At 40.1% G+C, this 25,517-nt stretch overlaps 4 protein-coding genes and 3 long non-coding RNA genes across 12 annotated transcripts; 3 read left to right on the top strand and 4 right to left on the bottom strand.

The window, feature by feature from the left end:
- The first annotated feature begins 152 nt into the window (after positions 1–152).
- LOC108009803 (transcriptional regulator ATRX homolog) lies at positions 153–11,177 on the top strand. 2 transcript variants are annotated; one of them, XM_017074475.4, is made up of 7 exons: positions 153–353; positions 4,106–4,351; positions 5,289–5,528; positions 7,221–8,229; positions 8,378–8,806; positions 8,883–9,165; positions 9,871–11,177. In XM_017074475.4, the coding sequence occupies exons 2-7, from the start codon at positions 4,159–4,161 to the stop codon at positions 10,063–10,065; spliced, it is 2,349 nt and encodes a 782-aa protein (XP_016929964.3). In that variant the 5' UTR covers positions 153–353; positions 4,106–4,158; the 3' UTR covers positions 10,066–11,177. The 2 variants fall into 2 exon arrangements, with proteins under 2 accessions (XP_016929964.3, XP_016929966.3); XM_017074477.4 differs by lacking the exon at positions 5,289–5,528 and having other exon boundaries at positions 154–353.
- On the bottom strand, positions 11,029–11,645 carry LOC139352549 (uncharacterized). Its single transcript, XR_011603766.1, has 2 exons — positions 11,506–11,645; positions 11,029–11,439 (listed from the first exon to the last, which is right to left on the bottom strand). It is a non-coding gene; the product is annotated as an uncharacterized lncRNA (long non-coding RNA).
- A 74-nt stretch (positions 11,646–11,719) lies between these two features.
- Positions 11,720–13,355, top strand: Jra (Jun-related antigen). Its single transcript, XM_017073586.4, has 2 exons — positions 11,720–11,921; positions 12,032–13,355. Exon 2 carries the CDS (start codon positions 12,043–12,045, stop codon positions 12,904–12,906), a length of 864 nt encoding a protein of 287 aa, XP_016929075.3. The 5' UTR covers positions 11,720–11,921; positions 12,032–12,042; the 3' UTR covers positions 12,907–13,355.
- RpLP0-like (ribosomal protein LP0-like) lies at positions 13,292–14,377 on the bottom strand. The gene is made up of 3 exons (XM_017073587.4): positions 14,238–14,377; positions 13,925–14,172; positions 13,292–13,864 (listed from the first exon to the last, which is right to left on the bottom strand). Exons 1-3 carry the CDS (start codon positions 14,263–14,265, stop codon positions 13,370–13,372), a joined length of 771 nt encoding a protein of 256 aa, XP_016929076.3. The 5' UTR covers positions 14,266–14,377; the 3' UTR covers positions 13,292–13,369.
- Positions 14,378–14,388: 11 nt separating this feature from the next.
- 14-3-3zeta (tyrosine 3-monooxygenase/tryptophan 5-monooxygenase activation protein zeta) lies at positions 14,389–24,428 on the top strand. 5 transcript variants are annotated; one of them, XM_036813782.3, is made up of 8 exons: positions 14,390–14,526; positions 19,220–19,374; positions 19,666–19,779; positions 19,909–20,035; positions 20,668–20,791; positions 20,913–21,076; positions 21,310–21,438; positions 22,175–24,428. In XM_036813782.3, exons 2-8 carry the CDS (start codon positions 19,313–19,315, stop codon positions 22,328–22,330), a joined length of 876 nt encoding a protein of 291 aa, XP_036669677.1. In that variant the 5' UTR covers positions 14,390–14,526; positions 19,220–19,312; the 3' UTR covers positions 22,331–24,428. The 5 variants fall into 5 exon arrangements, with proteins under 5 accessions (XP_016929079.1, XP_036669677.1, XP_016929077.1 ...); XM_036813784.3 differs by lacking the exon at positions 14,390–14,526 and adding an exon at positions 14,614–14,638; XM_036813783.3 differs by lacking the exon at positions 14,390–14,526 and adding an exon at positions 15,892–15,933.
- Positions 15,574–16,454, bottom strand: LOC139352548 (uncharacterized). The gene is made up of 2 exons (XR_011603765.1): positions 16,081–16,454; positions 15,574–15,984 (listed from the first exon to the last, which is right to left on the bottom strand). It is a non-coding gene; the product is annotated as an uncharacterized lncRNA (long non-coding RNA).
- On the bottom strand, positions 20,009–20,648 carry LOC118876991 (uncharacterized). The gene is made up of 2 exons (XR_005013930.3): positions 20,131–20,648; positions 20,009–20,071 (listed from the first exon to the last, which is right to left on the bottom strand). It is a non-coding gene; the product is annotated as an uncharacterized lncRNA (long non-coding RNA).
- Positions 24,429–25,517: the final 1,089 nt, after the last annotated feature.

Genomic DNA, 25,517 nt, shown 5'->3' with positions numbered 1-25,517 from the left:
GAAAGCTTTCTCTCCGTGCCTCCCTCCTGCCTTCCCCCCCTTTTCCCCATTTCCGACTCCCACACACGAGGAAGGGGCTCCCGAAGAGCTTCGTGTCCTGTCGGTCCTCGCGGGTCCTGTATAAAACATGGAAGCTCCAGAGACTGGTCGACACTCTTGGTTCCGCCTTGGCTGAGCACAGAGGTGATACAGGTACAGTGGCAACTGGCTAACAGCGACGAGCGCTTCCTTTGTGGTTCTGGCGTAGGCGTGACGCCATGTTGTGAAAAGTGTCTGGCAAAAAAGTTGAAAATTCGCACGGAAAACTGCACTCGAACGACGCGAAAACAAACAATATAATAAAAGCAATCCAAGTGAGTTGAGAAAAGTGCAAATTTTTCGGGCAGTGTTTTGTGTGTGTGCGGAGGGCAGGAAAATTACGCAAATGTTGCAGAGGATTTTCCATTTCCATTGGTGGGCGTGTGCATACGGGTATATATATATATATATATTTTATGCGTGGGAGCAACAACCAGAGGCAAAACAATTGCGTATAATTTATTATTTGCAACTCCCTGGAACTCGCTAATTGGACAATGGAACTGTGGAATTGTTTGTTGGCCTGTTGACAAAATACCTCGGGCAGTTGGGCCTGAATAAATGATACATACACACACATGCTGGCAAAAAAACTTGGCTAACAAGTTGCTAGCCTCCCCGAGGACAGGACATCGCCTTCGTTGGCTTTAAATATTTAAAGCCTGAAAGCTTTTCCGGGCCCCCTAATTAGACTCTTCCTCTGCCGACAGAATGCATTCACTTAGTCCGCCGGCCAAAAGCCCGATTCAATTTGTCCCAATTTTCACAGAAAGGATCTGGCATATAATACGTATATATACATATAGAATGGTAGTATCCATGGTTGCTGCGACAAATTCAATTAGGGCGCTAATTTAAATGCCCTGCTGGGTCGCATTTGTTCGGTCTGGAAATCAGATTGCCGGGGAGGAGATGCTCTTCCACTGAAACTCGATAAATTATTAGCACTGACTCCGTTTGATGTAGGGAAACCCGAGAAGACACAGGCATCAATCAATATTAATCATACGCCCCGTGCTGCTCTGGATGTTCTGGTTCCCATGCTAGCCCGTATATCTTGAAGTCTTTATTTCCTGGAACTTAATGTACGGGTTGAAAAGCAAGGGCTTTATATAATTCATGCGTCCTGAATACAGTTTTGAAATGGCGCACTCTGCAGAATAACCTATTTGACTGCACAACTAAATCTTTTTTATAATTAGATACAATGTATTTGTTTTATTAAATAATTATTATTATCTAATGCTATCTTATAGTAAAAACTATTAGCTAACAGAAGGTATATTATAGAGATATATATCTAAATGTAATTATTTATTACTATTATTTTACAATGACTAATGTATTATTTAGATCATATATTATAGTTATATGTGGGTTTCGGAGAAAATGGTTAGCATTAAATACTTGCCACTTAAAATATTTAATAGTTTTAATATTGTTTTTGCAGAAGTAATTCAAAACAGATTTGTGGGTTTAACAGCACATATTTATATTAATCATACGCCCTGCTGGCCGCCAAAAACTTTTTTGTTAGAAGATAGTTCTAATATAATTTACCTATACAGTTTGAAATATTATTATTATAAATACTTTTTTACAATGTTAGAGTTTTAAGATTTTCACAAGAGTCCATTTAATAATTTTTAAAAGCTAGGAAAACAACAAAAAATAATATTAAGTTTGGAAAAGCATAGATTTATATAGGATTTTTTTTTTAATGCTTTATGAAAATAATACTTAAAGTTATGTAAGTCATTTGACTTAATTCTATAAGATAACCACTTTAAGTTAACTTGAGTTAAGTTTGGGACTATTAAAGCATTCTTAGACCTAGTAGAATGAGTGCTAATTTTCCGTTTCATAAGTTGTGATACAGAGTGACTAAAATGAAATCCTCTGAACAACTTAAGTGCTCCGCAAGTTCAGAGGGTCTGCAGCTGCATCACCCCGAGCAACAGGCGAGTATCTTGAACGCAAAACCCATTGCAATTGAAGGGAAATGAAATCTGCTCTATGCAGCTGCGTTTAATCTGGATTAGAGCGGAGGCACAGACACAAAAACATCAACAACTAGGGGACTGGTTGCCTTAGACAAAAGCCAGTCAAGCAGCAGTAATACAATGAGGGGACCAGAACCGAACCCACAGAACAGCTGGGGGCTAGACGCAAATAGGGTTCTCCAACCGAGGCGGGAGTGGCCATAGAAAAGCGCAGGAAAAACCCAAAGAAAAGCGAATGAAAAGCGACGGCTGCGGCTGCCTTGACATTTAATGGGGGGGAGAAATGAAAATGAAAAGCAAGCGTGGCCACACAGGTACGAGATAAGTGAGAAGAACTATGGAGCCGAGTGGTGGGAGGCCCTGTGTGATTACCATATATTTTCCTTCCAAGTCCCACATACATTCTGCTCTCAGAAATGCGTAGCATACTTATGTGCGCCACCATAAAACCGAGAAAAAACCCGGAGAAAAGTGAAGAAAAAGCGTAGAGAAAGTGGAGAAAGACGGGATGAGCATTTCAATGGCAGTTGGCATCCGAGCAGCAATTCAACTTTCCCATAATTGTCAGCCTGGCTTTTGTCAGCGACCAAGAATGCTAAAAGTTCCCCCTCTAATTTGCCAACAATGCTATATATTTGCAGGCACATTGGAATTTTATTGATTTATTTTATATGGATGTCCTGGTTGTCCTTTCTATATGCATGAGGCTGAGGGATTCGCTTCATTAGTCAGTCACCGTGAGATGGGCAGATTATTCAAATACCTTCTCCAGGATACTATATAGTGGGGAATTTGGGGTACCTGCTGCTCGTTTGCATAATTAAGCGGGGAAATATGGAATTTCACACGCCATCAAGTGGCCGCGAAAAGATGACACCTGATACACACTCACCAATACCAGCACAAGCTCCACCCACCCACACACACACATACGTGCAGAAAAAGGACCTCTCTTTAAAGTGCAAATGTAATTAAAAGTTTTTTACGCACCTGTCGGAAACGTGTCGGGCATTGAAATCCTTTTTAATGCCTTTTTTTCCACCGTTTAACTGGTTTTTCTCTAACACAGCTTTTCCCATTTATTTTAATCGATGGAAAAAGTTCCTCCATTCAATGGAGTTTTTCAAAAAGCAATAATGGTTTTTGTATTAAGTAATAATATTCACAATCTTTTGAAAATAATAGCAAAAGTAGAAAAGGTATTAAATAATTATTATTATTATTATAGTACTCACGTATTATTTCTCATAAAAAAACAATGATTTATTGATTTTAAGGTTTTATTGCATAACTTATTGTCATTATTATCATTATGTAAAAAGAACAGGAAACTAGTTAAGTAAGTTAATTTCAGTTTAAAACCTACTTTTGTATTAACACGCGAATGATAAATCAACCCTGGGAACCAAAAAGATGATTTATTTAGAAGGAAACATTTTCGTAATCAACACATGGATTTTTTTATCACTAATATTTCAAGTATACTCCTGAGAAATCAAGCAAAATATATACATTTACATCCCTTATTATGGAAACTAAAAGAAATATAACAACATACTTTAAGACCGTATTATGCCATAGCATATTTCTTAGGTCAATTACTATTCTTCAATTAGTATCTTCTTATAAATGTTTTGATCGTTTATGTTATAACTATTCAAAGCAAAAATTAACAATCTCAACATTTTCATCAGTTATTCTTAAAATTAATACAAATTTACATATTTTAAGACCATATGATGCTTATGCATATAGGTCAATTATTGTTCTTCAATTATTATCTTCTTGTAAATGTTTTGATCACTTATGTTATAAGTATTCTCAAGAACAAACAAGCCATATTAAAACATTTACATTTCTGATTATAAATAGATCATATAATGCCACAGCTTATAGGTCAATTATTAATCTACAGTAACTATCTTTAAATACCTATATAATAGCATTATGTTGTTATATGGTACTTGCTTTGGCAATAGTATTTATTATAATATCATCATATTATTTTCTATTCTTACTTGCAGATTTAGAACTAGAACCCTAGTGATAGAGCGAGGAGGCAGCAGCTAGCGCGGCAATGACCATCCGATTTGTAGGCCCCAGTGGCGCCGTGGTGGTGCTCCTGGCGGTGGTGCAGTGCATCCAAGCGGTTCCGCAGCGCACCGCCGCCTTTTCGCTGCAGGCGGCCGTGGATGAACTGCATCGACGGGAGGCGGCCAAGTACCCGCTGAACGCCCCGCCGCCACCCACTTTGGATGACTGGGATGAAGGTGAGTGAGAGGGGGTGGGTTGGCGTGAGAAAATCTGGCCGGGAAATTGAATTCCCTCGGGGAAAAGCCAAGACCTTCACCTTTCCGCACACGTTAGCTGGCGTAAGTTAATCAAGCAATTCCCCCAAGAAATTTGAACTTTGATTAACCTTCAAGGCAACGCAGGGAGAGACCTCTTAAACGCTCTTACTTTGTAGAAGTTTGCTAATATCTAAAGCATTCCCTGTATTCGTTGATTAATTACCCTGTTTTTGTTAAACGAAGAACTATGTAGCTGGATAATTAATTGTTTATAGGTTATTTATATCCCTTTATTGTTTGTAGCGAGCAATGTAAATGTAAATCAATCTAGATAAAGGCATCAAGCTATAGAAATACTAATTTCAATTATAGTGTGCCCAAAACCCAGAAATTCTTTAAAAAAATGTGGTATAATTCATAAAGGTATTTTTTAGTGCATACATAATAGTAAACATATCTTATAGTTTCATTTATATTTATAAAAATATCACCTCCCGCTTAGGAAACATAACACATTAGCCGTTTAAACTTAATCCACTGACGTTTTCGTGTTCAGTGATGCATTTTTGTATCTACATGCCAATTTTGAGACATGCTGCTATAATATTATTATTAGATTTATGTGCCCGGGGCTTAGGATGGGCTGTCGACCGCTTGTATATATAGGTTACATAAACGCGGGTCGTGGCGGAAATCTGAAAATGATATCCATCTCGGGCAGATGGAGAAGGCAGGAGCAAAAAAAATAGGAAGCCCGCATGAGGAGTGCACGTGCCTTGGATAGCCGAAACCCTAAGCACAGATTTTCCGGATTTTCCCCCCCCACAGTCACATGTACCGATGTTACTTTTCCTTTTCCTTTCTATTTTGGCCACACCAATACCACCACTACCACCTCCCCACACCCCCCGCACAGATGGCGATTTATTTGGCAAGAATAGGAATCGGAATCGCCATCGAATTAATAAGGCACTTGGCAAGTACTTAGAACGCGACGAGGACAACTACGGTCAGGATCGCAACCTGGGATTGGGCCTGGGTCTGGGATTGGGACTAGGATTCGAGGACGGCGGCGACTTGGGGCCGAGTAATCTCCAACTGGCCGAGGAGAAGAGAAAGCGCTTCTCCTCGTTTCGGGAACGTGACGAGCAGTTCGGTAAGTAAGAACTACGGCACTCAAAAGCACGCACCACGAAATGGATACCCACTATGAAGGTCCTTCAAATAGCACTGCACCTTAGTCATTACTTTTTGTATTATTAAACTAAGATATTGTATTTCATTTTGTTATTTGATTGCTTACCTTGCGATACCTAAGTTTCATCGGTTTAATTGGACTAGAAGTAGTAACAGTAGGTTCGTCAAAGTTCAATCACCACCAAAGGATAGAAATATATAAAAAAATTTTTTTTTAACTCTGTGAAAGTTGAAATAATATAAATGTAGTATGCTATTCCCATTTCATTTAAATCAGCTATTAGAATTTAAAATCTAAAAACAGTTTGAAAACATACTTTGCACTTAAAGGATATACTTAAAATAAGATACTAGTAAAGTTTTTTTAAGATTATACAATTTTTTTAAACCAAATAGAAAATATAACTAATTTGATACTTAAGTATATATGTTATTAATGTTTCCACTTTATTCTGCTTTGAAATGTTTCCCATTTTATGTTTACCTTATTTGAATGTCCTGAATAAATTCCAAAGCTCTTAAGAGAATGAGCACAAATATTTTACGAAAAGCTTGATTGAGGACCGCACTAATAGAAAGTTTTAGCACCTTCTTAGAGTGGCTACTTTTGAATGCGAATTACCGAAAATAATTTATGGGTCCCAGTCCTTAAGTGCTATTATCCTGGCCCGAACTGTGGACGGCTAACCATGCGAGCATGTGTCCACTTGAGGCTCAAATGGAAATGGTGGGAGCATGGAGTGGATAAGGCCAACAATGGGCTGGCTAAAACCACTTAGCTCCGATTAACTTGTGAGTGGTGAGTGGGACGATGGCTGAGGGTCCGCTCCAGAGTCCCGATGATGAATGCAGTCAGCTGGAAGCCGCTCCGAGCCGACAGATCCTGCCTGTCTTCCTGTCATTTGATTTAATGGCCGGCCCAACCAACAACTTGATGCATGTCCTCCACACACACACACAAAAATACTTGGCCAAGATTTATCGACAGGCTTTCTGGTTTTGCCAAGGTCAAAGTTAAGTCATTGCTCATTGATTGTGGCGAAGTAATGGTCGAAAATCAAGATATTTATCATGTTTAAAATCTTGGTATAATGGGAAATGTATTTCATTGAAGCTAAAGTGAGATAAATTTTATACAAAGCAGAGGGTTTTGCTTTTATGTGTAACCATTTCCAAATTAATTTTCTAAATCGACTTTTCTTTTTGTTTCTCCACAGCATTTGAAAAGGAAAATTGCACTTTATTAAATTTCATATATTCTTTAGTGTTAATCATAAATTTTTAATAAATATGGCTGGACAGCGCTTATTATCCTACAATTTTTTTTTATTTGTTCACTACATTTTAAAATCAAAAGTATTCTAAAGCACATTTGATGTATTCTTTTAAGTTGATAATACATTTTCAATAATTATGGCTTTACAGTGATTACCTACAACCTAAATATTATAATGATATAATATAATTTATGTAGATGATATATTTTAATATTATATTCAAAATGCTATCTATAGCTATAAAGAAATTAAAAAAAAAACCCTTTTAATCAAAACATATAATTTTTTCAAGCTTAAATTCTGGTTAAAAATGCTGTAAATTAGTAAAAACAGTGGTTTAACCCTGGATATACCTTCCCATCAATCTCTTCCAGATGGATCCTTACCCTCGGCCTTCCGGGAGCGTGAGAACCAGCCATTGAACGCAGAGCCCGCGCACAATGAGCTGACGGATCAGTTTCTGCGCGAGATCGAGGAGGCCAGGGATCGGGATGCAGTGCGCCAGTGGTGGCACCACCTGGACCAGGCCAAGAACCAACAGGAGCCAGAGCCCCAAGAAGCCGAGCTGTTCGAGCAGAAGAAGCGAATGCGAGTGCCCCCGTATTACCTGTTGATGCAGAAGAAGCGATCTTATCCGGTTCTCCCATGGCTGCCCTACAATGGCGACAAGAGGAAGCGTTTCCCGGTGGCCAAGAGGAGCACCACCAATGCCAATCCGGAGGCACCGCTGGGCAGAACCGACGAGCGAGTGGCCCAGGAACTGAGCGAGCTGTTCGGCAAGCCGGGTGAAACCCAATCGCATCCCGAGGAGAAACGCAAGCGTTCGGCAGATGACCAGCCAAAGGTGACCACCAATCTTCCCGAATCCCCGCCAGCCACGGCCACGGCTACGGCTCTGGGTGACATGCGGCTGGAGATCAACTTCCAGCGGGTGAATGTCACGCCCAAGGAGGCAACCACATCTGCTCCTGCGGGCGCCGGTGAAATGGTGCAACATGGTGGTCACGCTGGTCATCATGGTGGTCATGTCCCTGGAATGTCACCCGAATATCGCCACCGGAAACGCAGTGATCATGCGCATGGAGAGAATGTCGAGGAACCGGAGGCAGATGAGCACGACGAGGAGGGTGAGGAGAGTTCCGATGAGGATGACCATGACGAGTTCGACGAGGAGGATGGCGAGGGTGATGTGGAGGCGGAGGAGGCGGAGGAGCGACGGCGCAAGAAGAAGAGGGCTGCAGCCACTTTATCCGGCGGCAATGATGGCTCCAAGCGACTCCATGCCCCCACTGTGGGTCACCTGATGCTCCGGGCCAAAAAGTCCATCGATTGGTCGCAGTACTTTGGATTAGATCGCAAAAAGAAGTCCGTGCAGAAGAAAGAGTGAGTACTGCAAATACATTGATATAATTCCTTAATATCATAGTCAATTAAAATATTTTCCCCTTGATTTTTATTTTATCGTTTATAGATTAACATTTTTTTTAACAGTTGATAATTGTTATTATTAATTAATTCAAATTTATCACAGGGAGCTCAAGAAACGCAGCGAAAATGACAGCAGCACCAACGACGATGACGAGGACGACGATGAAAGTTCCGAGGCGGAGAAAAAGAAGCGAGACTTCGATAACGAGAAACTGGACAGCATGGACAAGAAGCTACAGTCCATCGAGGACTTCATCATCGACGAGACCATCAAGTATACGGGAGCCCACGAGGGTCTGAACAGCAAGGATGACATTCGCCGGATCAAGGACCATGTCCTCTCCCGTTTGGCGACCGCTTACAGCCTGGAGAAGATGCGAAGGGCTTTGGACAAGCTGAGGAGATCGGTGGACAACGAAAACCATCTCATGCGCAATACCATCGAACCGGAATCGGAGGAGAACGCACTGGATTCCAACTACTGGCTGATCAAGAAGTCCGTGAAGAAGGAGCAGGCCGAGCAACAGGCGGAGTAAGTAGTGGAATATATTTTAAATATATTAAAAAATAAAGATATAATATATATTAAATGGTTTCCAATCCTCCAGGGATTTAAAGCGCCCCAAGGACATGGAGAAAAAGAAGCGAAGTGGCTACCTGCGCTACCCGGAGCAACCGAACACCATGGACGAGGCTCTCAGCCTGGGCAGTGCTCCCTACGAGACCCTCAACGATGCCTATCTGGGCAACAAGAACTACATCGTGGGATCCAACCAGTGCCCCATAATTGAGTCCATGGCGGAGCGCTGTCGGGGCGTGGATCTCATTTCCGGGGACATCAACCAGGAGCTACTGCCACTCTGCGGGGTTCACCAAATTTGCTACCTATGTGTAAGTGCTCTTTGCCAAAAACAAACATTTGTTCTTGAGTTAGAAGATTTTAGATCATATTTACGATATTCCTAGGAGTTTTACATAATAATAGGGGAGTACCTATACGCGAAATCCTCGGAGAAATAAGATTAAAAGTTGTATACTGAATTCTTCAGAAATATAGAATGCAAAATTTGGAATCTACGAATTCTTCAGCTCAAATCAGATTAGATTACCAATTATCTTTTACCCTGCATTGTTCTTAAGTTGAACGATTTTAGATAATATTTAAATTGTAATAGATATTATAATAATAGGGGAGTACCTATATCAAAACGCGAATTCCTCAGAGAATTAAGAGTATTGCATAATAATAGGGGAGTAAATATATCAAAAGGCGAATTCCTCAGAGAATTAAGAGTACTACCTAATAATAGGGGAGTACCTATATCCAAATAAATAAGATTAAAAGTGATCCTATTAAATCTTTGGATTTATAAAATCCTAATTTTGTAAAACGCGAATTCTTCAGCTCAAATATACTGATCTAAACCCTTCCAATAAGAAATCATTCTTAATAACTTTAAATATACCTTATAAATTAAAAAGATTTGCTAAAGGTAGTATGATACTTAATTCAGCTGGTTGTAGTTTAGTTGTTATAATATTTTGTAACCCCAAAAATTCTATAAATAAGAACTACTAAAGAAAATCTTTTTACAGGGCGCCTCGCAGGTGGCCTGCGACTATCAGTATTTGGCGGAGGCGGATGGCATTTGCGGCGACAGCAACGAGTGCCAGTCTGCGGCCCGCTCCATCCTGATGATCCTGCGGGGATCCCCCGGCCGGCAGCTGGGTCCTCGGGAGTGCTTGAAGAACCCCTGTTTGTACAGGGCCATGCGGGAGATCGGACTCTAAGCGGTCTACTCCAGATTGCCGCCCAGCGTTTTCCTAACGTCTTTTTGTGTGCGTTTAAAAAGAAAAACAAAAATCGAAAAAGTTTAAATGAAAATGAAAAAACCGTAATGCAACCCAGAGAGAGAAGATAAAAATATGAGCCCAAAAAAAATATTAAAAAAAAACAATACAAACCATGCTGAACTAGCAAAAATCAAACAATTGATTCAAAACTAAATAGTCGTCACATATAAAGACATAATATTTTGATGGATTTTCCTGTCCGCCCTTCGAGGCGGCAGCAGCCAACTAGAGTTTACCAGATACCTAAAGAGATACATAGATATATATATACACAGTTCTGATTCAGTTCATCGCAGTAGACGCCCGATTGAGGCCCGATTGATATCGTTTTAAATGTTCAGTGTGAAATGGACTTTTTCGAAACATATTTTATGGGTGTTTAAGTGTACAAACGTGATCGTAACCGAAACATACATATACATATGCATAACCAAGATATACAAGTAATTAATCCACAAGCAGCTTTTTAAGTAACTTAATTCGCTTGACATTCTTTGGAAAGCAGAGCTCACATTGGCAGCTAGTCCTTCAGAGTCAGAGATAGAATTAGAATGCTTCAATTCGGTTCGACTTGGATGTGCGTACACACCACATCTCCAAACACACAATATATAACGATTTTAGCCTACTCGTTGGAGTAACTTACTATCAGAGACTTCTCTCTCGCCCCGCATTACTTGTCTACTCTTCAGATGAACATATACATAAATGTGTTTCAACGTGCTTACAATAAATGGACATAACTAAGACAAATATTTAAAGCTCTAACAAATCTATAGATGTGATTATTAATATACAAGGAGTTTAATAAATGTGTAAATCTTTTAGGGCAAAGCATATACTTATACCAATCTGAACAACAGCAAGACGTTTGGTTGCGAAATCAAAATATTATTAATGTATTTACATAAACGAATATATATATTTGAACTTGATGTATATGCTACAGTTTGAAAAACAAAACACACAAAAAAAGCCGTATTTGAAAATATTTATTGCTATACAGTTATCATAAATGTCGAATATAAATATATCGGGGATAACCCAAAGATCGATGGTTTTTATTTGGGATGTTTTGAGTTAGTTTCAAGATAGCTGGGTATTCTTTGTCAGAATTTTGTTTTCGTTTGGCTTGCATCTCACAAAATCATGAGCATAAAGATTTTCCTGGTCCTTCCCACATAATGGATCCTTCTGAGCGGCTGGTTCCTGTTGAGAAGAAATATTATAACATCCGGGATCCAAAACGCATTTCCTGTCCTATTTACCGTCGACCTAAACTATTAAACAGATCTGTGGCCTCTTCTTTTACTGCAAAGTATCCGAAAAAAGTGAAGAAAGCTATGAGGGACTAGCGAAAACCATATTTGTACTCACCTTTCATAACATTGCATTAAAGAAATTCCAAATCTTAAGAATTTGTTGTTTCCTATAATTGGCGGTAAACATTTGAATTTGAATGGCAGTACTGCCAATATGGTTTGAGTCTCCGCTAGGCTTACAATGCTGCCCATCAACACAGTTAGCGAATACACACTTCAATATCGACATAAATATCGATGTTCAGACATCGATATATTAATATTTTGTAAATTTTGCACATCTCTATCTAACAACCACTCTGAAAACAACAACTTTGCGCGTAATAAATATTTTTATAAATAAATTAAACGCAATTAAGCAACCAAAAAACCAGTGAGTTAAAACTGGTGATTAAAAACAGTTTAAACAAAAGCGAGCAAACACAGATTATTCTTATCACATTTCGCGACCTTAAACGTTCCCACCCTCTGGTGAGCAAGAAGAAGAGCGAGTTATTCGCATGACTCATCGCGAAACGAGTTTTTATCAGAATTGTTTTTTCTGTTTTCATACGAATCCGCTTGACGTCACCGCATTGCAGGGCAGGCAAAGATGAAAACCCCCGTTTCCGCAGCAGCGAATTTAAGTAACTCGAACGCAGGCAGTGCCGGAGCAACCGCCGTGCAGATCGTACCGAAAACAGAGCCCGTCGGAGAAGAAGGTGCCCCCATGTCGCTGGACTTCCAGACGCCCAACCTCAGCTCATCCACCCCGAACCCCAACAAGCGACCGGGTTCCCTGGACCTGAATGGCAAGGGTGCCAAAAACAAGCGCATCTTCACACCGCTGGTCATCAACTCACCCGATCTGCAGGCCAAAACCCTGAACACACCCGATCTGGAGAAGATTCTGCTGTCGAACAATCTCATCCAGACACCGCAACCGGGCAAGGTGTTCCCCACCAAGGCAGGCCCCGTCACCGTGGAGCAGGAGGCCTTCGGCAAGGGCTTCGAGGAAGCCCTGCAGAATCTGCACACCAACTCGCAGGCTTTTCCAGCCGTCAACCCCGCGCCGAATACCACAACAACTGCTACAGCCATGACGGCTGTGAACAATGGCATCAGCGGGGGAACCTTTACCTACGCCAATCTTTCCGAGGGCTTCTCGGTGATCAAGGACGAACCCATCAACCCAGCCGGTTCGCCCACCGTCAGTCCCATCGACATGGAAACGCAGGAGAAGATCAAGCTGGAGCGCAAGAGGCAGCGCAACCGTGTGGCCGCTTCCAAGTGCCGCAAGCGCAAGCTGGAGCGCATCTCTAAGCTGGAAGACCGTGTCAAGATCCTCAAGGGCGAGAACGTCGATCTGGGCAGCATCGTGAAGAACCTCAAGGACCATGTGGCCCAGCTGAAGCAACAGGTAATGGATCACATTGCCGCCGGTTGCACAGTTCCGCCCAACTCGACGGACCAATAACATTTGGAGTTGTCCGCCGGGGAGGAGGAGGATGATCAGGAGCCAGCGGCACTGGAGACCAAAGCCTTAACAAATCAAGAAGTTTCTGAGCAGCCTATGCCTCTGGAGCTCTTTCTAAGTGCCACCACAAATGCCTTGGAGCTGGAGTCCGCTGCCTCTCAGGACATCTCCCTCAGCAACAGCGATCTTTTGGAGGAAGATAGCGAAAACGAACGGCCTTTGGTGCTCTACATCCTCTCGGACGATGCAACCTGAAGTTTGGTGCCTTTCTTGGTCTTAGCTGCAATATCTGAAATGCTTCTTAAGTGTTTTGTTTACTTAGTTATTAGTATAAGCTACCATTAATCAAGTATTATCTGTGTTGAACGTAAGATAATATGTAAAGTACTTTAAAAATCTACGTATATATATTTTCTGTACTTGATATATACATAAAAAAATTAATTCTACGCCTAAAACTAATTTATTCATCATCCTCCTCGTCATCATCGTCGTCTTCGTCTTCCTTGTCATCCATAGCCTCAGCCTCTTCCTCCATGGCGCTATCTGCCTGCTCCTCATCGTTCACATCATCCTCGACGTGCAGTTGGAATCCATCGCTTTTGGTCCACGAACACTTCATGGTCAGGCGGAATTTGGCCATGGGTTTGCCCACCAGCTTGAGGATTCTCGCCTGTTCGGGCGTCAGTACTTTGCCCTCCTCGCAGACCGTGTAGTCGCTGTACAGTGTGACAATACCCTTCTCCAGTTTGGTGGGCAGACCCAGCGATCGCAGATGCGGCTCCATGGAGTGGGCAAAGTCCTCTAGGGGACCAGCTGGCAGGATGACAGTATCCGTGGCCACAAAGCCACTGCGGGCATACTCCACGGCCCAGTAGTTTTCGGCCCAATCGAGCACTTCCTGCTTGGATTTGTCCGTGAAGAGCAGACCCACCTGGCCGGTCAAACGCTTGGAGAGCTAGTTTAGATAAATATAATTAAAATAAGATATAATTTATACATATTATCTAGCAATTACCTTGTGCAAATCCGACTCCACTTCCTCGCTTTTGGTGCGACCCAAGCCAATCTGCATCACACGATTCTTGCCAAAGATAAAGCGTGAATTCTTTTTCCACTCCTGTCGCAGATCCTTGAGCAAGCTATTTCTCATATTCTGTACTTGGAAAACGAATATATTGGGATATTTGCCCACACAAAAGCGAATGTCGTCCACAATTCGCTGTTTCCATGCCAGACCCTTGCGGTCGGTTTTGGTCAGGGAAACTAAGGGAATGAAAATAGCAAACATTAGATTTAAAAATCTTATACCTGAATATCCAAACTCTCACCTTTCTTATCACGTTTGGAGCGCGGCATGTCTGTTTGTGTTAAAAATCAAACTTTTTCGAAGCTAGAACCAAGAAATTATTCCCACACAACGTAAACACGTGCGGCTTGCTTGAGATGGTAGAAGTGTGTGCAATCAACTATCGATAGTGGTCTTGTGTATCGGAATTCCGAACCGCGCGGGTTGGGTTGGAAAATTCCCGCAAGCCCATCCCTACTCAGAGTTTCGACGTTTTCCAACACAGCTGCGCGTTAAGAAGAAGAAGAACCTTCAGGTCCGAGCCGTAAGAGGTGAATTAACTAATTAATAAGTGATTGCCCGTTAAAAACTAAGTTAAACTTCGAGTGCTGTGAGCCCAGGGAACACGCAGATAGTCGAAAAACGCTTGAAAACCCAGGCGCAGTGAGTAAATTCAGCTAGTGCGTCGTGTGTCGGCTTGCGACCGCCATATTGTCGGCGGATAGAAATTTTCCCCGAATAACTGCGCCGCCCACGCACTTTATCGATTCGATGGCCTCCTAATTGGATGCCAGCTGCCCGCGGGGCCTTCAATATTGCGTTGCGTGATGTATTCGCATTGCGAAAATCCCATTACGAGTGGAAATGGACGTAGCAGTTTTTCATTACCGCAAGCAAATAGGACGCCGATGACGTAATTTTCTCCGTCTTGTTCTTTGTGAGCTGTAGTAAAAAGTAGAGATGGGCGCGTGAGCAAAGTTTGTGTCGCGTCAGCCACGAGTTGGGGAATCACAAATAATTTTTATTTATATGAAAATATTTTTTATATTTTTATGTGTATAAGATCTTTTGTCCTTAATAATCGCATTGTCATACATTTATGGCATTTCCTAGAACTTATAAAAAGTCCTTAAAAGTTGTCCCATCTTTAGTTTTTAATTTAAGAAAAAGCTGGCTAATATTCCAAATTCCTTAAATCCTATTCCTGACTTAAGTTAAAAAGAAAGTCTTATTATAGGTAGCATGACAATTAAAAATAAGAATATAAAAACTAATAATTTCTTCAGGTCAAGCTAAAACTTAAGTTCGAAATGCCCATCTTAACTTCACGCCCATAATTGACGGCCCTTGCTCACGTCTCGTAAAAAGCATAAGTGCCGCTGATATCGCGTTTCTATGTGTGAGTGCACGAATTCAATGAAATCCAAATTAGAATTAAGGCAATTTACCGCACCCCCTTATCAGTGGCATACATCTCGCGATTAGTTTCCTCCTTGCGGAGGCCATAAAGTCAAGATAAAAGCGTAATCTGGCAGCGAGATAAGCGCAAGAAAGTTTCAACAGGTTGGAAACGAACTGTAAACTATTACTTCATGAGCTGATAAATGCGCAGACTTGACAATAAAAGCTGGCTCTTTTTTTTTTGTAAGCTTTTTATCTACAAGTTCGTACAAGGCTGTTAATTAGTATATATAAAAATTGTATCTTAAAGTTTGGTTTTCTAAGTATCACCTGCACACCTGGCAACATTACTTCCACAGGCAGGTTGGCAACCCTGAAGCTCGCTCCCTCTCTTTGGCGGCGCATGTGCCGCTGTGTGAGTGTGGGCAGAGAGAGAGAAAGAGAGCCGAAACACAGATACAGCGGCGCGGCGAATGTGTGCAACCTTTGCCGTCCGTCATTCTCATTCGTTCGTTGGTAGGTGTTCGTTGTCGTTTCAGTTTCAGTTAATCGAGAATGTAAGTAACATTTTTGCTGGCCCAGAGTGCCTTGTATCTATGTGTGTGCGCCTGCCAGTGTGCGGATTGGAATTATAAAACGAAAAAATTGCTAAAATATCCGAAGGAGAAACACACGTGTAAAACCGCCTATGAGTAATCACTTACATGCATCTATACTTCGGCCCGCAGGAAAATCGAATTACCTCCATCAGGCATCGATCCAAAGTTGAAAAAAAAAAATTCTACGCAAAAAGTAAAAAGTGTGAATTTGTGCAAAAAGAAAAAAAAATTGAAGGAAAGAAAGAAAAGAACATTCCCGAATTGCTCGAGTATTGGTGCATGTATGTGATGCGGTGAGATTCGCTTGTAGCTTCGGATTTCTCATCATCATCATCATCATCAGCGGTTCATCGGTTAAGTTGTAGGCGGCGGACATAGCCGACTTCTATATATACGCATATATAGCCAGCTATATGTACACACAGTACGGCAAGAAAGATAGATATATATATATATCTCAACTTGGATGGGGACACGCGGTTAGGTGGGTTTGCTGGCCAAACTCAACACACTTGGCGGCCGCCTGTGGTAGATACATTTTGGCCGCTCTCTCTGGCTGCGGCGTTCTCCGCTCTCTCTGGCTGCGGCGTTCTCCGCTCTCTCTCTCTCTCTCCGCCCAACCCCCACACCCCCTTTCTCCCGATTATTTTTATAATTCTGTAGCGCCGCACTTGGAAACACGATTGGCGGCCCCACCAACACCATCTCAGCAATCACAATCCCCACCACACCACCCAGAACGCACCAACACACACGAACGTAAAGAATCGCACGCACACAGCCCCCAGAAAAGTTAGTAACTTTTTCGCTCCATGTAGAGCCGTACTCGTACTCGTATAGCGGTATCTACAGTGTAGAGGAATTTCTACATCATCGGGGAGGAATGAGGACTGGGTTCTGGGTTCGGGGGGTTCTTAAGCTACTGCGCATGCTGTGTCGGCCGGCGCAGATAAAGTTTAAAGTACCCAAAGTACCGACATGGATTTTGCAGAGTTCTCTAGCCCCGGAATTGGCCTAACCATATGGGTTTACCTTTTGAAAGGGTGTAACTAAATAACACCTAAATCACCTCATCCCACCTGTAAATTTCCCCCCTGTTTACCAATTTATTCATTCAAGCAGATGAGCAATATGCGTGGTTGAAACAAGTTTTTATTTTTTCTGGCCTTTTTGATTTAGCCGCTGAAAAATACAAACATATTTGTGCCCATTTAGGGGAGTGTTACGTTAATTTACGTTACGCCTGGCTTAATGTTTTGGCATTTGCCGAACAGCCAGTGAAACATGTCAATTGACCTAAAAACGCGTTGGCAGACCGCACCCACCCTTTTCCCACCTCTCCCCTCGCCACGCCCTGCCGCCTATTGTTTTGACAAAGGGTCAATGCTTTTTCAATTTGGAGGTCGATCGCAAAACAAACAACTTGCCTTTCACATGTTGAAAACATCTATCAGATGATTTCTATGTAACTGCGCAGCATTCACTATTTAACTAAAGTATCTACAAGTTCTAACAGGTTTCAACTTCAATATCTTTTAACACACTTTTAGAACTTAAGTATAAATATTTTTTTATTTATTTTAAACTTATTTTGTTCATCGTACTGAGCTCATAGGTTTATTTCTATATATTTGAATCTCTATCTCTTGGATCTTTTTATGGGCCACATGTTGTGGTCGCAGTTAGCCAAGCTGGCCTGTAAATCCAATTGAACGCTGTATTTGCGGAATGGTCGGTGGTGGTGCTTCTATGACGCCTATGTGCCGAGATTTTTCCATTTCAATCATCGGCTGGCTGCATTAGCTGGCATTCTTGTGCTTGGTTTTCGAGGTTTCCGCCGGGGCGGGCAAACAAAATGTTTTTTGTCCAGAGCGCAAGTTGTCTAAAAATACCAGCAACGCCCATGTGCATTTCCACACACCGATTTTCACCCCTCTTTGGGATGAGTTCTGGCTACCAAGCTTTCTTCCCTTTCGGGCGGAAATTAATCGATTTTCGTTCCCTCACGTCCCTTTCAAAAAAAAATCCAAGCCGGAAATTGATCCTACATTGAAAGTTTGGATAGATCCTATCGCGGAAATTTTCTAATTGCATTACGTGTGAGTGGATTAATGACTGTTGCATATTTTTCAGTTTTATTCTCTTCGTTTTTTTGTGTTCTAATAATTACAACACGTTTAATCGATAGAAGTTCACTGAGTGGGCAACTAATTGAGTGCGTCACTGTGCGGGGAATACAAACAGACAGTCTTTATGCACGTACATAAATATCTATCTTTGGCACACACACAAAAATATATGAAAACGCATTAAGGCGAGCCGACTTTTGCTCCATTTCTCCCTCTCTCTTTTTTTATTCATGGTTTATTTTTATCGCTGTTGTCGAACTTGTGTTTTTTTCACATCTATCTGCCAGATACTCTCTGTATCTCTATCTCTCCACCTTCGGCCTTCCATAACCGATAAACTGGGCTCTAAATAGTTGCGCACAGTTGTCACACGTGCGGCCATGTCCAGTTGTGCTGGCTTTTTCCTTTTTAAATTAGCCATTCCGTCAGCGATTAGTCAATAAAGACCTGCTGCGAGTCCATGAGTCATCGCAGCTTTAAATTCAACACTTTCGTCAAGCGGAAGCATGACAACAAACTAAATTCGTACGACATACCCTGGAATACTTGGTGCAAGTGCAATTGGGGTATGTGGGACAAGAAGGTAGCTGGAATAATTACATACCCAAAATACCATTGAAAAAATGTCCATAATTCGTATTAACAAGTATAAGGAATAACGATCCAGTACCTTTGAAAACGTTATTCTACTAAGTATTTATGAATTGATATTATAGTATTTATGATATATGATTTTATTATAAAATATTGCGATTTTAGTATGGAATAAAATAGAATTTCACAAAAACATTTAAGAAGATACATTTTTTATAAGACTCGTCATCCCCTTAAAAGTCCCAGTATACCCCTTTAGTGGGTACCTCACTTTACAGAAATTATTGACCAATAAAAAATTCGCAGTGTTGTGTAACTACTGGTGGCTGTGGAATTCAAGCTAAATAACAGCCAGGTAGTTCGCAACAGAAGTCTGTTAGTCAGTCAGGTGTTTTTGTAAAAGGCCAACTGCCAAGAGCCGTTGGCCGAGATAACGTTTAAAGGTGGCCTCACCTACATTTCTCCTCCACTAAAGAAAAACCCACTACTAATACTCTTGTTTACGATTTTATTTATTCCAGAAAGCCATCGTTAGCAACTTTTGAACGGCATATCGAACTGTGTGGCGTATTTTATTAGTTTTGTGAAGTAACCGATAAAAAAAATCAAACAAAATGTCGACAGTCGATAAGGAAGAGCTGGTCCAGAAGGCTAAACTGGCCGAGCAATCAGAACGGTAAGTTTGGAGTCCCCTAAATGTGATCTTAACATGTTGCAGAATTGCTGAATTACTTTAGTAACCTACTTAGTAGATTAGATTCTAGAAAAACAATCTTTGTTGCATTATCACAGAATTTATAGTACTAAATTGGTTTGAATACCACGTCGTGATATCATAATTGTTTTATAGCTCCTTAAACATTTCGTAGTAAGACTGAAGTTCTAGGGCCTTGTTTATAAAAAGCTATTTCTGTGCTATGCCAGATTAAATGTATTTTTAATTACTAATTGAGTGTTCTTTTTACAGCTACGATGACATGGCCCAGGCCATGAAATCCGTCACAGAGACTGGCGTTGAGCTCTCAAATGAGGAAAGAAATCTGCTCTCCGTTGCCTACAAAAATGTGGTCGGTGCCCGCAGGTGAGTCGATCAATCAATCACCGCTTGATTGATGTCGCAGCGTAGATTGGTGTTCGAGTGCTAAACTGTATGTTTCTTCTCCCCCCCATGCCCCCATCTCCGGGTGTGTGTTTAACATGCCCAAACCAGGTCATCGTGGCGTGTCATCTCCTCCATCGAGCAGAAAACCGAGGCATCCGCTAGAAAACAGCAGCTCGCCCGTGAGTACAGAGAGCGTGTGGAGAAGGAGCTGAGGGAAATCTGCTACGAAGTTTTGGTAAGTGATGGTCCATAATTCTGCGCAAGTCTCTTTCTGACGGATTTATGGGGTTGTAATTGGTCCATCTAATTATTTTTATACCCACAACTCACTTGGGTGTTCTTCTCAATTTGCGGTGATGGAGCTAGCAAACCTGTCAGCCTCCTAAATATATATATTATATATACATATATAAAGACCCCCGCCCTTGGCAAGCTCAGCTGTCGGTCGGTCGGGTGTCTTTTCCAGAGGGTGGGCCCTGTTCTCTGCTCTTCTTCCTTGCTCTAGTGAAATATAAAATTTGTTACAATCAATAAATCTATTTATAAAATGAACATTTTCCACACATTTTCCCCACACACAAAGGTTTGGCTTGTGTGTATATGGAATTTATATTGCCATACACGGATCAGAAAATAGACCACGGCCAGGGTTGAACTTGGGGTTTCTCCCCACCCATTCGATTTCCTTTGATTGGGGCTCTTATATTGGATTAAACTCAACGCGTGCTTGATGGGTTTTTAAATGGAAAATGAGCCAGAACAGAGTTTACCATATAAGCCACTGGGCTTATTTGATTAATTGTAGCGGTCGAGGCGCGTAATTGATCGGAATTTAATTGAAATGCTTGTTCTCTCTTTCACTTGCAGGGACTTCTGGACAAATACCTTATTCCAAAAGCGAGCAATCCCGAGAGCAAGGTGTTCTACCTGAAGATGAAGGGTGATTATTACAGGTATTTAGCCGAGGTTGCCACAGGAGACGCACGCAACAGTAAGTATCTTGGAGAGGAGCATCCAATCAAAAACACCCGAATCCCAATGATACACCCCAAATTATATACGATAACAAACTCTTTTATAAACCAAACAAACAAATATTCTTGCAAACACAGCCGTTGTCGATGACTCGCAAACCGCTTACCAGGATGCATTTGACATTAGCAAGGGTAAAATGCAGCCAACACATCCCATCCGTTTGGGTCTGGCCCTTAACTTCTCAGTCTTCTACTATGAGATTTTGAACTCACCAGACAAAGCTTGCCAATTGGCTAAACAGGTTAATAGCAAATACTCTGAGGACTTGGCTCGTCAAATCGAAATGTATGGCAAGCGAGCAAGGCACACAAAAATCTAATCACTCTCCATCGATATTTAAGAACTTTTCCGTTTCCTTCTTTTTTAAAATGGTTTTCCTAACATTTTGGTATTTGTTTCTTACTTTTTTACATAACTGAATCGTGTGTAAATCGTTAAGCCGTCGTTGAGGACTCGAAAAAAGCCTATCAGGAGGCGTTCGATATTGCAAAAACCAAAATGCAGCCCACACATCCAATCAGATTAGGTCTTGCACTCAACTTTTCCGTCTTCTATTACGAAATTATCAATTCACCAGCGAGGGCTTGTCACTTAGCTAAACAGGTTCAGTTCAACTTATACATGTCTCTTCTGTGTATACCCAATAACTCGCTTACGAATACTAATCATCCGATGAAAAGATACCAATTATTGTGTTGTTCTGTGACTAAACCGAGTAAGAAATCCAGCGACTAATGAACTAAATGAGCTTTAACTAAGTTTAACACACCAGGGCGTTTCAAAAGTTAAAAAAGAGAAAGAATTTCCAGACAGTTGCTATCACATTTCCCTAATTAATGACAATTAAAATGTTAAACTTTTGGACTGCTTAAACTTCCTACTTTTTCACATCAGTAACATGTTTAAAACTAACTTTGGCAACTATTTTTTTTAACGAACATACTTTTTGTACTCTACTGAAATTCCAAACTTTCTGAAACGTCATGTATACTCCCCATTTTTCCCCCAAACTGCATGAGAAATGCCAAAAACTTTGCCTGTGAAATAATACTTTACTTGCGGCCTTTGCTGGTGAACACTTTTCGTTTTTTATTTCGTTAAGGTCAAAAAACATACACTTTTGTTACTTTTATTTTGATTTACACACTCTGCTTTCAAGTTTAGTTCGATGAAGTTGTTTTAGTGAAGCCAATTATGAATGTATGATGAACCTAACGCCACTTTGAAAATGCTTTTGTTCTACCAACTTGCATTCGCCTTGCCAAACATTTCCTTTGACATGAAGCCTTTTATAAATAAGCACTAATATAAATCCCTTTTTAATTGGCAACCTATACAGGCGTTCGATGATGCGATAGCCGAGCTGGACACACTCAACGAGGACTCCTACAAGGACTCGACACTCATCATGCAGCTGTTGAGGGACAACCTGACCCTCTGGACGTCCGACACCCAAGGCGACGGCGATGAGCCTCAGGAGGGCGGCGACAACTAACCAAACAACTAAGCAAATGTTTCCTTTTTGACTATGCAAATATTATTCAGTAATACAAACAAACAAAAACCAGAAACAACAAAGAGAAACAAATATTATAAAAACGCAAACAAAACCAGCAAAGCAAAACAATTTGAAATGAAACGATAATCCAGGCGAGAGAGCAGCAGGCAGGCAGGCAGAAGGCAGAAAGCGCGAACATTTGAGACATTTACATACGAATTGAGGGCAGGATGCTTCACAGTTCATTTGGGGCCGATGGGCCGGCATTTGAGGCTGTTTTCGCCCGATTTTCACGGGTATTTCTTAGCCCCCCTCCTGTATACATATAGTCAAAATGTATGGGAGGAGATGCCGGTCGATCTGACTCAAATGTAGCCACTGCAACTGCTTAGGAAGTACAGAAAAATACAGCATCGCTGTGCGGGCCAAGTGAATGCGGAGTATTTCGGAGTTTGGATGGATATTTCCGGTTTTTGAATCAAATTAATGTAGAAGAAATTTCGCAATTGAGTGTTTTTCTCCCCCCCCCCCCCAAAATCGAAACGACCAAACTCTGGATGCTCCGAATTTGTTCGCCCTGGCGATGCCTCGTGTGGATTTCCTCCTTACAAAACAAACAAATAAATAATATTCCTAACTGTATACACAAGAAATGAAATGAGATAATCGGTTATTATACATGTTTTTTGCAAGAGTCTAAATTAATTATTTAATTTTCGTATGGCAACCAGAAACAAATGCAAAAGATACAGCCACAACAACAGCAAGAGCAACAGCAACCAAGCGAACCAAATGAGAAAAACAAAAATAAAAACAAAAACTTATGTATTATTTGTAATTCTTTTTCTAAACAAATAAAACCAAAAAAAAACCTAGTTTCCCATTTTATGTTTTATTTGAATTCGAAATTAATTTGAATTTTCGTTTTTCAACCTCCCCCCACACACACAGAAACAGAAGCAAACACAGACACACACAGACAGGGCTGCATTTATAATGCACGTGCGGAAATCGGTTCAAATCCCATGAATCAGGAACCATATCTGTTAAAGGAACGTGGAGAGAACGGAAAAGTACAGAAAAAATATATAATTGTTCATTGCTATTTTTTATACATGTCTTACATAAAACAAAAGGGTTAAATCTACAATTGCAATTTCTTTGTTGTTTTTTCTTGGTATAAACAATTGTGAAAAGCATAACTCATATAATACATACATATAGCCAGCTGTCTGTCAAATGAATTATTCCAAATCGAAATGGAAGTCTAATTAACCGATGGCGGAAGTCAAGTCATGTCTATTATTTTATGTGCAACATGGCGAAAGCACGAGTTTTATTGTGCGCAATGTCTGCACAATCTTCCAATTAATTTCGTTGGTTGGGCGCAACTATTCGAAGTTTGAAAGCCCAGAGAAAACGTTTCCCCAAACTAAGAAACAGCCATCAATTGTTCCTAAAATCTGGCGTTTGTTTCTTAACGATTCATTTTATCGTTCGAAAATGTTTTCGACTTCTTCAATATATATGACAATTGCAGCCTGCAAATCAGCAATGGAAATATTAACAAAACAAAAAAATATTAAATGAAGATCGAATCAAAATACATAAATATTGTGAACTAAAACTATTCAAATTTTTAATTTAAATACAAGAAAAAACTTTGCATGTGTATTGAAAGAAAATATATTATTGTCCAACAAAACGGTAACATACAGAACATATGTATGTATGATACAAGTAAATGTATATTTTCGCAATTGAATTTATCGCTATATTATGAATGTGAGGAATATAAATAAAAAACAAACAAAAAAATATATATTTAAATAAAAGAAACACTTTTGCCGCAACGCTAATAAGTCGAATCCCAGAACATATAAAATAATAATATTGTGAAACTGCAATACATTCATGAAACAGAGAAATTAACAAGCAGATGAAAAAAAATACCGGGTGTAGGCGTAAATTGTATGCATATAACAGAGGCAAAGATTGATGTATGAGTGGAATATTTAAGTTTATTGAAATTACAGTTTCTTAATTACCAACAAAAAAACCAAAAAATTAAATAAATAATACAAAAAAAAACCAAGCGAACGCTTTTTAATGGGAGTTTATTTTTGAATCGAGGTTCCTTTATCGAAAATGTCAAAAATTAAAAAAAAAAATTAAAGGCCAAAGATATATAGAAAATTTGCTAAGCTTATAAAAATGTTAAAAATTTAGGGGCAAAATTTAATTTGGCATGCATTCAATTAAATTTCGAGTATTAACTAAATTTAAATCATTGTAAGTTGGTATCTGGATACAAGATTTCTTCATATTCAAGTTTTTTATTTTTAAAGTTGTTTGGAAATTAATGGGGCAATACCAAAAGGGCGTATTTTTCATGGACCACAACCTATAACTTTTTTTCCACGGAGCACCACCAAAAACCGTCTAATCAGACAAAAGGTAAAGAACCGCGGATAATCGAATGTTTTTTAAGGATTTTTTGCCCATTAGTTGACCATTCCAAGGACCGATCACCGTTGCACACAAAGTCGTTCGGGCGATTTAATTTCTGAGCCGTATGTAATATCTTCATTTTTAGAAACACTTAAACTCTATTCTTTTTCAGCCATAAAAAAGTTGTTTTTTTAAAGAACAAAAAAAATGTTAAGCTGCTTTTCATAAAGTCGTACAGTGATTCCGGTGATCAAAAGGACGATGGCCCTGCTAAAGAGAATGACAAAGAATATAGATTTCCAAAACCATGTGGACGACATATTCCAGTTATTACCAATTTGCACAGTGGATTTCTTAATGCCAAAAACTATTCTGAAAAAGTTGCTAGAAAGAAAAAGAAGGATGAACCGAAAAAGAAATGTAGTAAAAACCTTGATGAGCTGCGAAAGAGCTTAAAAACATATCAAGATGTTCTTGATTGTGCACATCCTAATAAGCCTTATGTAAGTTCTTCTATTTTTTTATTTTATGAAGAAAAGATAAAATGTATCTACAGTTTATAAAGAATTTTCGTGTTATATAGCAATTAAAGTATAGATTTTTTGACATATATATATTATTAGGATCTAATAAGAGGTAATTAAATGTTTTTGACTAACCAGCCTAAGGCAACCTACTTTATTTATCTTCAAAAATAGATTAAAGATAGCTTATAAAGATATTTCGTGTAGTA

Source organism: Drosophila suzukii, chromosome 2R, assembly GCF_043229965.1.
Source record: "Drosophila suzukii chromosome 2R, CBGP_Dsuzu_IsoJpt1.0, whole genome shotgun sequence".
NCBI classification, from domain to species: Eukaryota; Metazoa; Arthropoda; class Insecta; order Diptera; family Drosophilidae; genus Drosophila; species Drosophila suzukii.
This window is presented reverse-complemented; position numbering and strand designations above follow the sequence as displayed.

Coding starts and splice junctions, on each gene's coding strand:
- Jra (XM_017073586.4), top strand. CDS start 12,043: ATGAAAACCCCCGTTTCCGCAGCAGCGAATTTAAGTAACTCGAACGCA.
- LOC108009803 (XM_017074475.4), top strand. CDS start 4,159: ATGACCATCCGATTTGTAGGCCCCAGTGGCGCCGTGGTGGTGCTCCTG. Junction 5,529..7,220: donor GGAACGTGACGAGCAGTTCG/GTAAGTAAGAAC, acceptor AATCTCTTCCAG/ATGGATCCTTACCCTCGGCC. Junction 8,807..8,882: donor CAGGCCGAGCAACAGGCGGA/GTAAGTAGTGGA, acceptor CCAATCCTCCAG/GGATTTAAAGCGCCCCAAGG.
- 14-3-3zeta (XM_036813782.3), top strand. CDS start 19,313: ATGTCGACAGTCGATAAGGAAGAGCTGGTCCAGAAGGCTAAACTGGCC. Junction 19,375..19,665: donor CTGGCCGAGCAATCAGAACG/GTAAGTTTGGAG, acceptor TTCTTTTTACAG/CTACGATGACATGGCCCAGG. Junction 21,077..21,309: donor CTTGCCAATTGGCTAAACAG/GTTAATAGCAAA, acceptor GCCTATCAGGAG/GCGTTCGATATTGCAAAAAC.
- RpLP0-like (XM_017073587.4), bottom strand. CDS start 14,265: ATGCCGCGCTCCAAACGTGATAAGAAAG. Junction 14,173..14,237: donor CTCCAAACGTGATAAGAAAG/GTGAGAGTTTGG, acceptor TCATTCCCTTAG/TTTCCCTGACCAAAACCGAC. Junction 13,865..13,924: donor TGGAGTCGGATTTGCACAAG/GTAATTGCTAGA, acceptor TATCTAAACTAG/CTCTCCAAGCGTTTGACCGG.